The following is a 14,060-nucleotide window of genomic DNA, read 5'->3' on the forward strand; positions in this document are numbered from 1 at the left end:
TCTTATACCTACCTCAGTTAACTAAGTTGTGAAATGTGAATCGAAAGTACTACTGTCGACTATTGACATATTATAATTTATAATATACAGCCTATGTACATCGAGAAAGCTGTGATGATGAATAAAATATATCGTATAACATAGGTAGGTACGTTTCGGATTAAGTGCTAGGTCTGCAGGCTGCAGTGATACGATACAGAGCGGTTTGACGGAAGCGGGAATTGTGACCTTGAATGGCTTGAACACCCGTGTAACAGTAACCGTTTCCGGTAAATAAACATGTTCAGGTGATCGAGTGACATTTTTAGATTTTTCAGTAACCCGCATTTGCACGGCGGCCTGCACCACCTATACGATTCGAGTGCGACCTGGATGCTATGTTGCAAGTTGTAACATGAACTCGGCGAAGTGGTTGAACGTTGAACACTCGACGTTATCACAATAATTGTTTCATGCTATCAATTCAATAACACATTTTGATGGTCGGCGCTGAATACTGATAACGATATGAAAGAAATACCATGCGACGTTATGTTCCGATATCGTACTCACATCGTATACAACGATTATACACTGATTTACTTACTGATAAATCGCTATTAAAAAAGTTAACACTGTTAACGGTTCATCTTAGTGAATTGAATTTTAAATTTTAATAGTTAATGTCTTGAAATATATCAAATTTTAAAATTTTAAATGTTTCTATAATTTAGGTTAATAATTAAATTCGCACCTTAGTATGGAGTCTACTTATGATATGAATGGACCAAACAGTAATAATAATATTCGTGTTAATACATTTGTTCACAATGTTAGTAGCTTTACTATATTATGTGAAGTTTTAATCATAATAAATTATAATCATAATTTTTTAGCATCCGATATTAAAATCATTCATTGCTGGTTCCATGTCTGGATTATTCTCTACAGTTGTATTTCAACCATTTGATGTTATAAAAACAGTCTTACAAAACCCTAGAAAGTAACTGAGCTATTAAGAAAATATGTGATTGCATTAAAATTTAACTAATATTGTATTTATTAGTGATAAAAAATTAGGAATAATTAATGCCACAAAGTCAGTCTGGCAGCAAGACCATTTTTATGGATTTTGGAGAGGACTGTCTCCAGTAAGTATATACCTATTTATTAAACTCATATATATTTTACTTTATCTACTTTGTTATGTTTATAAAAAATTTCCCCAGAAATAAGCCATTAAACTGTAATATTCTTAAATGATTTTTTTTTATTTAATTGTACTACAGAAAATGCATATGGTACCAAAATAATAATTTTTGATAAAAACAAATACTTTTATTAAATAAATTTTAGTTAGAAATAAGTATTTTATTACTTAATAATAAGTTTATTTAAGAATAAGGCTAATATAAATATACGTATTTATGTAATAACATTTTTTTCACAACTATTATAATAATGCCTTTCTTTCTAAGTGTAACATTTTTTATTAAATAGCTACAGCATAATAATTTTAATATTTCATTAATTTCATATTTTTTTTTTATAAATTTTAATTATTGTGTCAACTGCTCAGTCAAATAAAAACAATTAGGTATTATTTTTAAATGAAATTTGTTGAGCTGTTGGTCGGTAATTTTTATTAATTTAAAAATTTTTTTAATATAATTAATTTTAGTATTTTATATTATAATCATTGGCATGGGTTTGGGAGAGATAAATAGGGTTATAAGAGATCCATGAAATGTATGTATTAGACATTTTTTTTAGTTTTTATAAATTATATAAGATGTTTGTAAAGTGAGCATTTAGTAATGTTTTTACCTTTTATAATTTTTTTAGTGAAAATATTAAAGTTCATGTTATAACTTAGTAAGTGTTAGACTATACAATATTAAAATATATGTCTGATGTTGGTTTAAATACCAAATACTTTATTAGTCAAGGGTACAACGAAGCAATTGCTAAGAGTGGCAAATGTAGTAGAGTTCAAAAATATATTCACTATGTACAACATCATTCCTAAATTTTAGTTCATATTGTTTAAATTTGGAAATTGCTTTTAGGTGTTAAATACCAGATACTAAGAATTTTATAGGTACAATTTAAGCTGTTTACATTTTTTTGGAAAATAAACAAAATTATAATTTAATAACTAGTGATTTTTCTCTTTAAAAATTATCTTCCCACTGTCCAATGCGTACACTACCTTGAGGTTAACATCAATCATTGACTTAGTCCATTATCATACAAAATAAAACTCGAATCACTTAATAAACGTCTCCACCTTCTTTGCCCATTATTGACTTTTACAAATATAAAAATACTTACTAAAAAAATGCTATATAAAGTACTGTTCAGACCCATTTGGTCCTATGACATACAGCTTTAGGGCTTAGCCTAAATTTGTACACTAACCACATACAAAGATTTCAATCCAAATTCCTTCACATTATATCAAAAGCTTCATTTTATTTTTCCAATAATAATAGGACCCTTCACTCTGACTTCAAAATATTCACTGTCACTCAATTAAGCGATTCTATAAAAAACTAACTCACCATTCCAACCCCCTTATTACCCTACTATCATTTGCAACTATTCCAGGAAATCCCTACTAAAGGTCAAAAAAACAGTGGTATCATGAGCCGCTTATTAAATAAATATTAAAAAAAAAACAAAAACCAATGTATTTATAGGTATTACTTTTAGCTATTACTATTATTGTTACTAGTTATTATTAGGTTATTAGTGTTGTTATCTTATTAATTAACGATAGGCGGTTTTGAAGTAATCGTAGTAATATACTGATTTTTGAGATTTTTCCGAACTTTTTAGTCTTGCTTTGTATAAATGTAAATATTTCCATTTGTATCATGCTATATAGAGCTGGCCTAAGGAGCGAAGCTTGAATCAATTTTTTTTCAAGAAAAATCAGAATTTTATTTTATTTTATTAATACGAGGTCTGAAAATCATACATAAGTGTGACTGTGCGAGGTCTGTGGCGGGCCCTGCCTTAAATCTGTTTTGACGCAATACAATTTAATATATTTATTATATTTGGATTTTGGACGTTGATAATTTTTTATTTGTACTTGGTTTATAGTTTTATACCTTTAAACTGTTTTTTTATCTCAAGTGTTTTTTAGCTGACCCATCTCTAGTGCAGTCGTACGGGCTAAATGACTAATTTAATATTTAAATCCATGTTAATTAGTCTAGTTACTAGTTAGATATCATATTCTCACCAATTACGTGAATTTCCTAGACCCCAATAATGAGAAAGAGGGTGAGAAGCGGAAACGCCAATTGTGTTGTACGTTAAATGTAATACCAATCAACTTGCGTAAAATATGTCGTTTCATTACTTTTTATTCCGTATTTCCGTGTATATTTTTTGATAATTTATATTTATTATAACAAAAATTGGCATTAAATATTAAAACTTTTTAATGTTCAAGTTTCCGAAGTAAATTTTATTACACTTAATGAATTATAAAAAACTCCGTCTAGTTGTCTGGTTAATGGGTTTAGGTGAAACATATTTATTTTGTTAGGTACTCTGAATATTGTTTATGATAGCAGAGTAAAATATCTTATTTTTTTTTTTGTCTTTTTTATTTTAAATAAACAAATTTAATCTTACTTATATTAAAATGGTTTGTAGTGTTTGTACGTATAATACCATAATATTATTTCATGTCATCGAACGAACAGATTGATTGTTTTTAATCTGAATAAATTTAATGATATTAAATTCCTAAAATAAAATAAATTTATTATTTATAATTATATTCGTACTAGTCGTACTCTCATATTTCAAATAAATACAGAAATTTAGGTTTTAAAGTTTTTTCGCAGAAAATACATTATAGAACTTTAAAATAAAAAAGTAAAAAATTAGATAATCGTTAAACTGTACAGTAGGTGTTGATTGTATCTTGTCATTGAATGAGAAAGTTATTGTAAGATACCTATTATACTAAATTTGAATTCATTGATAAATCGTTGCTAACGAAAAACGATTCTGAGTAAAGACGTTGTCATTTTACTAAATAAATAATACGGTATAGGTTGAATTAATTTTTACCGATATTATTACATTTTAAAATATCATTGTGTGTATAAAGTATATAAAATTATTATTAGTAAGTTTCTAATCCTTGCGAATAATATTTTTGAATTTAATACAACGAAAACCGTTAATTTTTATTTAAATATTTCAATATAAAAATTTTTATGTCTCGTAAAAATTCGTGACAATATGTCTTTAATATTATTACATAACATTGCAAATCGAATTTTTTTATTTTTACTATCCAAAATATTAACTAGATCCAATTTTCTATCAAAAACAGTTGAAAATCGAAATATTTTTAGTGCTCCAAAAGATGATCACTATGCTCAACATTTGAAATAATTATAAATGTATAAATTATCAAAATACCTACCCAAGTTAAATATCATAATAAGTAGGATTATTTATTTTATACACTTTGATTTCTAATTTTTTATATTTTTAGTCTCTTGTACGCAATATTCCAGGAATTGCCATTCATATATCACTTACACAATTAATGTATTCATATTTAACAAAAAATAATCAGACTTCTATGCTAAAGTCTGGGATAGCTGGATTTAGTGCACGATGTATAACTGTTTCTGTACTAATGCCTTTCACTGTCTTAAAAACTAGAGTAGAAGTAAGTAAGTAAATACACTTGAGTACTCATGAACATGTTAATTAACTTTTTGAAACTTAGTTATTATTCTAAAACTATAACATTTATTTTCAGAGTGGTCAATATCATTACACAACTTTAACCCGTGGTATAACTGATATTTATAGGTTGGAAGGTTGGAAGGTTTTGTGTCGTGGATGGACACCGACAATTTTGCGAGATGCTCCATTTTCTGCATTATATTTTATGATTTTTATAAAATTAAAAAATACAAACATTTTAGAAGGCAAGTATTATAAAATTGAAATTAAATGACGTAAGAAGTTTGTCTTAATTTTTTGTAAGTTAAAAAATTTAAAAAAAACTTTAATAATATATAAGACTAGTGGTAAAGCCATGGCATGGCAGTTGTGGCAGCATACTATGTCTTTCTACTCTAAAGCCTGCATCATATATTCAAATCTAAAAGTTTATGGGATAATAACTAATTCTTTTTATTATGATCAACAATAATTCAGAAGACTGGGTACTATCTACTGTTGTTATAAATCTATGTTGCGTGAGTAATCACATGTAATAACAGTACCAGAGACTGATTCAATAACTAGTGTTATTGAATTTAAACAAATCTGAAAAAATCTCAGAACCAGAAATTCTTTAAGCCTTAATGGAAAAATCTTATAGATAACTTCAGCTACGAGACTGGAAAAAATAATTTCACTTTGCTTCATTGCAAATGTTTAGACTTGTAAATGTCTTTTCATTGTAATTTATCCTAGATATGTTAAATTTGAATTAAATTGCAAACAATTGTGAACTAATAATAATTGTATGTAAAAAAAGGTGTTTTAGTCACTATTTTCTAAGAAAAATATTTATATTATTATAATAATTTTTTATTTTAATAGTATGATGATAGGACGAACTTGTGTTCATTTAAAAAAAAAATCAATGCATATAAATTGTTTAATTAGTTATTTTAATATTATTATTGAGCAATTTTAACTCATAATTTTATTTATAATACAATACCGACATATTGTGAATACAAGGTGAAAGCATGGCGTAGCAATTAAAAATAAATTAATTGTACTTAAAAATTATTAGCATATATATATATATATATATGAGTGAAAAGTTTCAAGTTTATGGTTAATACTTTTTAATTATTACAAATTAATCATTGGTAGAAAATATCATTATTTTTTTTTTTAAATATCCCACTTTGTCAAATTTTTACTCAAACACTTATAAAAACAAATTGTACTTTTATACTTTATAATTGTAATTTATTATAAGTACAACTTAAGTGGTAGATTGTATTGAAATTGAAAATTTTATGAATTCTTAACAACAAAATAATATGTACACTTTTATGATTTTGACAGGGTTTTCAATAGGTAATAGAATGTCTAACGACTATAAAGAAAATGATAATGATTCACCTCCAAAATAGCGAAAATAAAAAAATCAAACACAAAATATTGAATATAAAACAGCAAAAATCATTTAATTAAAAGAATAAATAGGGAATAAAAATAATGGAAAATATAAAAAAAAAAATTAAAATTATGACAAAAATTATTATTTTTGTCGTATCTATACATTGTTTATTTTTATTAATATTTTATAGGTATTTATGAAAAAAAATAATAAAATATTAATAAACTAATATGTCAAATTATAGGCAATTTATTTTTTTTTAAATTTAAATTATCATTTTTGTTGTATATATTTACTAATTTTTAAATCCGTTCAGCCGAACTTCTTTTCTTTTCTTAAATTATTCATTCAATTACCTTTAACAATGATTAAAGAATAAATATATCTTTAATTGTACTACTAAACTGATTTACTTGTGTCTGAAGAAATCATTATCGATATTATTGTCTAAATTGTCTAAATTCCAAACAGCTTTCGCTATTTTTAGTTCGCCGTATTTTTTCCATCATTTTATTTTTGCTATTTTGATGGGATACCTAAGAAAATTGAGCTCATATGTTTTGTAATTTTAAATTATTATAAAAAATTATTATTTGCTTTGAACATTTAAAAATTACAATTTCATTTTACCAATAACAAATTTAGCTTTCCCATACATTTGTGTATTCACATACAATTCCAAGATACTGAACATATCAATTTATTGGGCTATTACTTGGAACACTACTTTTACTTTCATGAAAAAATAATCAAATCAAAAATTAATTTAGAACAAACATTTAAATCAAATATGAATATAGAAAATAAGTAATTAATCAAATACGGTTTTGTTTTGTTTAATTAGAATTAGACAATAAACAACCGTTATATATTTTTGGTTGTGGTCTTCTAGCTGGAGGATTAGCATCCTGCATAACTCAACCATTCGATGTCATCAAAACTAGTCAACAAGTATCAAAAGAAAAACTTCTTTTAATTGATGCTATTATTATGATTAAACGAGTGAGTACATACTGTTATTCTAATTTATTACCAAAAATTCAAATTATTTATTTATTTTCAGAAATATGGAATAGCTGGTTATTTTAAAGGGTTGTCTCTTAGAGTTTTAAGGCGATCTTTAATGGCGGCAATGACTTGGACTGTATACGAAAAATTATCGTAAATGATAAATAATCTAAATTTTAATATTTATGTTTAATTTTGTTTAACTTATGTTACAGTTCTTTAAAATTTGTGACTGTCAAAATAAGATGTATAAATGTTATGATATATTTTTGAATTTAAATAAGAAAGCAACTAATTAAGAATTTGAGACATTAATATTATTTTTAATTATTATGTATTAAGTTTTAATTAGACTGAAATATTTTAGCAACATAGCATACATGTTTATGTCAGTAAAATTTTATTTAAGTTCTCTAGTTGTTCTAATAGTAGATTTTTTTAATTGTATGCATTCATTTTGCTGTGAAATTTTTAATATGTTTATTCATCTGTAGTTTTTTTTTCATTTAATAATTTTTATTGAGTATGACTTATGAGGTATTAGTTTTATCAATCATTTGTTAGGATATAAATGTTTAATTATAATATATTTTAACCAATTTCCATATAGATTGGTTAATAAATACTTTTAAAAATGATTTATTCTTATTTAATTTATAAAAAAAATCTTTTTAACCTAGTATTGATATAACTAATTATTATCACATACAATTGAAAATCATAAGACTTTATTCATTTTAGAATGAATATCATGTTTAATATCTGTGTTCCATAAGACACTGGTACGGTTAAATTATCCTGCTGTTGTGTGTTAGGTATCTTTAATGATTTGTTATGCGTGTGGTACACTGTGATAATTTTATCAGTTCTATGCAGTTGATTGAATAACAAGGAAGTGAATTACACAGACATTATATTCAAGAATAATTATCATAATCTACACTATTAATTAGGCGTTTGTCGTGTATTATTTAGTATTTACATACTTTAACATTACCGATTTAACATTCAAAGGTTCATTACATATTGTGTTCAGTTGTCTGGGTTCATCATATGTTTTTTTTTTTATCAATTTTTGTTATCACATCAGTTTTCATCAGTTTTCAAAATAATAAAACAATGAATTACGAAGGCCGAAGAATGAAGATAAAACCAACATTGAATTTAAACGACCTTTTTGAATTTTCTTCTGACAAATCCGAATAATAGGTTAACGGGATTATCGTTTGTTAGATTTTAGAAATGTTTTCCAGACATGTTACTGCAGTTGTTGGTGTTTCAAGTTTTTGCCTTGGAATATGGATGGATAGAAAATATAGAGAATTAAATGCATCATATAAAATACCAGGATTTAAAATATTTGACGCAGTGTATGCTGATGGCATTGTGACCAATAATCAAGAACTAATTGTTAATAACGAACAGCGAATATCTCAGGTAAAATGTGTACACTTTAATACATTTAATTATAATTTTTATTATTTGTCATCTAATTTATAAATTATGTTTTTATTTTAAGTTTAATTACCTAAGCATATTTTGTTTATTCCTATTTTTATATTTAAAGATTATGAAGTATGGATTTCCAAGTTTGGATAATGTACGTTCGTATAAGAACTTTGTTCTTTCTTATGATCAAAGAAATCGTATACCACATTGGGTTCTAGAACATCTCACACCAGAAAGCATAGAATATAATCCTAATGTAAATAGAGCATTATGTGACTTTTATGAAGATAAATCATTTCACGAGTTTTATCGGTTATTTTAATTTTAATATCATATAAAATAAAGTATAAAGTATTGATTTAAAAATAATATATTTTAGAGCTACAAATAAAGATTATAAAAATAGTGGTTTTGATCGTGGACATCTAGCAGCAGCTGGAAATCACAAATCAAGTCAAGAATTAATACATCAAACATTTGTTTTATCAAATATTGCTCCACAAGTCGGTAAAGGATTCAATCGTGATGCTTGGAATAATTTAGAAAAATATGTCAGAAAAAAAGCAAAACATAATAAAAATACTTACATTTGTTCTGGCCCACTTTTTTTGCCCAAGTAAGATATTGCATAATTTTAATTTTAAATGGATGATACTAATCTGTTCATAAATAAGTATTAGATATACACTCTAAATGAAACAAAAATATTTTTAGAAAAGGAGATGATGGAAAATTATGGATCAAATATCAAGTAATTGGAGATAACCATGTTGCCGTTCCTACACATTTCTATAAAATTATTGTAACTGAAAGTGCAGAGTCTAAATTTTATTTAGAATGTTATTTAATGCCAAATCAAGTGATTCCTGACAACATACCATTAAAAGACTTTCAAGTAATTTATTTAATTAAATTCAATTTAGTGTTTGATAATAACTAATAAGTATTAAGTTAAAAGTTGTGTTGAGTACCTAGTACTTGCTACTGTAATATTTTAAAATAATTACTTTTTGAATTAAATTATCTTAATTTTATTAGTTTTTCTTAATAAATAGTTACCCAAGTTAATTATTTAAAAGTAGGTAATTTAGGATACCTCAACTTTAAAAATAATTAATAATTTTCCAGTTTTTTGGTATTATTTCAAGAGTAAGAATGATTGTTAAAATTTTAATATTCAATTATATATTAAATGTAAAAAACATAGATTTTTAAAATTTTTATTAAAGCTATCATGGTTTTTAGATATAATTTTTTTCTAATTATAACTTTCAATGGAAAACGACTGAAAGTCATTCTTCTGAATAGTAGGTTTCAATTTTTTTTGAGTTTGCTTTGTAATTGAGTATCTAAATTACTGTAATGAATTTATGAATGTGTTTAATTGAAATTCAATGATAAATCATTGTATACTATAAATATTTAGAGTATATGCTGTGCCAGCCTCTGATTTTATCTTTAAACATGACAATAATTGATGAAATAATCATGGAAGTTGTTTTAAATGTTTTTTTAATCAGAAAATAAAAAATGAAACTAAGATTCTCAATTTTATTGCAGTCTTAAAATTTATTTAAATTTATTAAAAAATGATTAACAATTGTTTAATTATACAGTGTATTTATTTGAATGGTAATTAGTAAAAAAGATTTTTCTAGGATGAAGAAATTTGAGGTGTAGATATGGGTTAGAGCTCTAGGTGCTATATCACTGAAAACTAGGGTTTGAATTTCAATGCATTTGCATCTTTTTTTTTCAAATTTCTTAATGCTTTCCAAGCTACAAATGTATTTTAAGTACTCCGTGTTCCAACCATAACATTTTTTTTGGGGCATTTTTTGCATTTTAGCAGATTTTATACTTTTTAGAGCATTTTTAGTATAATGTTAGAATAAAATATTTTTTAATTTTCATATACTTTTATATAACTTTATAACCAGTAAATCACATTGCAATAACTAATTTTGAATCATATTATATGCAATTGATTTCTATTATAAAATATATTATGAGTTATAAAACATAACTTTTTTGTTAATTTTTTTTCAGATGCCCTTGGAAGTAATAGAACGTGCATCAGGATTACAATTTTTCAAAAGATTGACACTTGACAAACTTATAAAACTTAGTTAATATTTAGATTCAGCATGACTTAAAATTTAATGCATAGGTACAATTATGTGAGATAAATATAATATTATTAGTATAAATCATAATAAAATTATATTTTTACCCAGTACCTCTGTCTTCTACTAAATACAATTTCATTTCCTATTGTAATCTTCAATAACTTAGAAACCAAATATATTTTTTTTATCTCGTTTTTGTTGTTTACTAGTAATTGTCTTTATTTTAATTTATATGATATATATAATATATGTGTTTATATATATATGTATTGGTTATAAATCATAATCAATCAAGGAAGCATCAGTAGGATCAAAAGGGATGAATTGCGAAGAACGATCACTGCACCGGTGGCTGTGAGTGACAATAGGCGTCTCTATGCGACTTTGGTGTTCTCCTGGTAATCTCCGACGACAACTCAACCACCACTGAAGTAGGAGGTCAGCGCTGAGCCACTCGGATTATGTTGAGTTTTCCCGAGTATCGTGGAGCGTCTTCACGAGCCGCGGTACGGTTCTGGTTTTTCCGCAGCATCGTTAGTTGTCTGCATGCCATGTTGGGATTTTCCAAACGCTGCCGGGCGCCACCGCGTTATCAACACGATAGGCATGGGATTGTGCCTATAAATATAGGTACGAAGCACAAACCTTATCTATACATGTGCGATTCTACAAGGACTAACAGCTACTATTAACGGAAAATTGATGAACGTAACCGAATAAAATTATAAACTCCTCAGAATTAAGAGTTCGGCGAAACAACTATACAAGTGTTATTATATAGCTAAGAATGAGCTATTCTAGCTGCCTATAGTTGTTTACGTATAAAGTGGATCATGCTATTGAATAGTAAGTTATACTTATTTGCATTAATAGATAATCTTTATTTTTACTATGATCTATTATTTTTTTATTTCATAAATTAAGTAATTAAAAATTTTGATACGTCAAAACGAGTTGTTACATTTTGAAATATACGAGTATTCAGGTTTGTTTATAATTTTTAAACAAGTATTTTTTAATAGTATAGATAAAATAAAATAGAATGGGGATCCATGGAGCGCGATGAAACTTTTTCACCGTCTAATCCAGCGGTTCCCATCCGGGGGTACGCGTACCCCTAGGGGTACTCGCGATGATTTCAAAGGGTACGCGAAAAAAAATTGAGTAATGGCGGAAAAATATTTAATTTAGTTAATTTAAAACTATTTGTTTGGGAAATATGCAATATACGTTATTAGTTATTACAAATGAAAACTTGTGTCACACAAGTAACAATTTTTTCTTATCTTATAGATGTGGATTAGAGTATAGAATACTACATAGAATACTATCTTATTATAGATTATATAATAATATTATTACATGGTAGGTTGCGGTGTTGGTGTGTATTAGCTTAGGAGTACAGAAGGATAAAAAGGTTGGGAACCGCTGGTCTAATCAATGGCCGATACGAAAACACTTGCACGACACTGCGCTCTGCTGCATAACCGCATAGGATATGTTAAACGACCACGTCATGTAGGGAGCCGTAGTGGATGCGTAAATTATAATTTATCTCGGCGCATACTACTTGCGTCCAAATTAATTATCAGTAGGTAACTTGCGTCCCGCAAAAAAAGGTTCAAAAAAGGTCATAGCCTATTTGCGTCCCGGTATACCTTTTTAGGCAGCTTAGTTGCGTCCTGACATAAATAAAGCACAAGCATACCACTCATCAAGTATTACAAAATATTATTATATAATATATAATAATATTTTGTAATATTTATAATTTATTTATTGCATATGATTCCACTACATTTAATTAAATTACATTAAAAATAAATTAACATCACATTAAAAAATAAAACTATACAAAAAATTTATTAACTATTATTTAAAAAAAACATGTTCAAATAATTATTATGCATAGTTTAAAAAATATTTTATTATAAAATCGCCAATTGTCAATTAAAACTAAAACTAAGAGTAAACTAAAAAAAGTTTATAAACCCGTAGATAAAATTTACACATACCTCATAATATGAACAATATTATTGTAACGCTGGACGCATAATATTAATGGACGCAACTTGGTCATGACTTAGATGGCAGGTAAGAAGAATAATATGGTTGAGTTGCTTCCGCAAAACGGGACGCAAGTTACTTACTTAACTTACTGCCTGTAAAATTTACCTTTTTGCAGGATGCAAGTAGTATGCAGCCATTTATCTAACTCGAGATTTTCATAAGCAGTTTTGTTTCGATTCCCACAACAGCCACAACAGTGGAGGCTTATTCGTACTCGTATTCCTAGCAACGCCCTCTGCCACATATGATATTTGTGTACTCAAATATGAATATATACTAACTGAATTACCCGGCGTTGCCCGGGGAAAAAATGGTAATTTATACTGTAAGTGATAGCCGCTTTCTTTCGTCGAATTTTTTATTTTAATGCACATACGTAGGTTATACGTTATTTCGTCGCAGTAATTTCGTTGCGCGTCAATTCATCGCGGTCATTTGGTCGCACGACAATTGGACGCGTACGGCATTTCGTCGCGTGTAATTTTAACGCATGATACATTTGGTTGCGTGTCATCTCATCGCATATACTTAGATATATTCTAAATAATAATAATTTTACATATAAGTAAATTAATTTTATGATTAAATATATATATTTATTTATAAAATGTAAAATTAAGTTCAATCAAAAAAATAATAATTGTCCAAATAAAATATTTAAAAATACACGAAAATAGAGTATTTTAATCAGCACAAAAAAAAAAAAAAAAAAATAGTAGTAAAATATTATTATTTACAAAAATTAAAATTATGAGCAATACCTTTAAAAACTATACATCTAAATAGAGGTATATGCGACGAAATTAAACGCGACCAAATGTAGCATGCGTCGTAATTACACGCGACGAAATGTCGTACGCGTCCAATTGTTGTGCGACCAAATGCCCGCGACGAAATTACAGCGACAAAATGACGGGATATCACATGCGTACTAGCATTATAAAAACGAAAAATTCGACGAAAGAAAGCAGCGAATACAATATAATATCTAAATTGAAGTAGCCTGGCAACTAATAAAACTCATATTTGGCATTTTATACTTAACTTAAAAAAAACTATGTTTCATGAAAGAAATTTTATTATTTTGGAAAAACGCTATTGGGAGATCATTATTTTTCAAATCCCTCAGCGATATAAATTATTTAATTTAATGATATACTACACTTTTAATCTTAGCCGATAGGCCTATATTTAATCGTTTTGTTATGCTTATTTATGAATTCATTTGTTTTGTGTTATTTAATTTTGTGTTTATCGTTTTCCGAGCAATACGCAACTGAACGAAGTACAACAGC

At 26.6% G+C, this 14,060-nt stretch overlaps 2 protein-coding genes across 2 annotated transcripts; both read left to right on the forward strand.

Moving 5' to 3' along the window:
• Positions 1-460: 460 nt before the first annotated feature.
• LOC112597191 (mitochondrial glycine transporter B-like) lies at positions 461-7,491 on the forward strand (the record flags this gene model as incomplete). The annotated part of the gene is given in 7 exon segments (XM_025343136.1): positions 461-811; positions 876-982; positions 1,046-1,130; positions 4,508-4,687; positions 4,781-4,952; positions 6,954-7,111; positions 7,173-7,491. Coding segments are annotated over 7 exon segments (876 nt in total). The 5' UTR covers positions 461-739.
• A 683-nt stretch (positions 7,492-8,174) lies between these two features.
• On the forward strand, positions 8,175-10,766 carry LOC112597192 (endonuclease G, mitochondrial). Its single transcript, XM_025343137.1, has 5 exons — positions 8,175-8,554; positions 8,685-8,878; positions 8,946-9,182; positions 9,281-9,461; positions 10,616-10,766. Exons 1-5 carry the CDS (start codon positions 8,360-8,362, stop codon positions 10,697-10,699), a joined length of 891 nt encoding a protein of 296 aa, XP_025198922.1. The 5' UTR covers positions 8,175-8,359; the 3' UTR covers positions 10,700-10,766.
• The last annotated feature ends 3,294 nt before the right edge of the window (positions 10,767-14,060 follow it).

This window comes from Melanaphis sacchari, unplaced genomic scaffold (assembly GCF_002803265.2).
Source record: "Melanaphis sacchari strain LSU unplaced genomic scaffold, SCAv2.0 Contig395_pilon_pilon, whole genome shotgun sequence".
In the NCBI taxonomy this organism is placed as follows: Eukaryota; Metazoa; Arthropoda; class Insecta; order Hemiptera; family Aphididae; genus Melanaphis; species Melanaphis sacchari.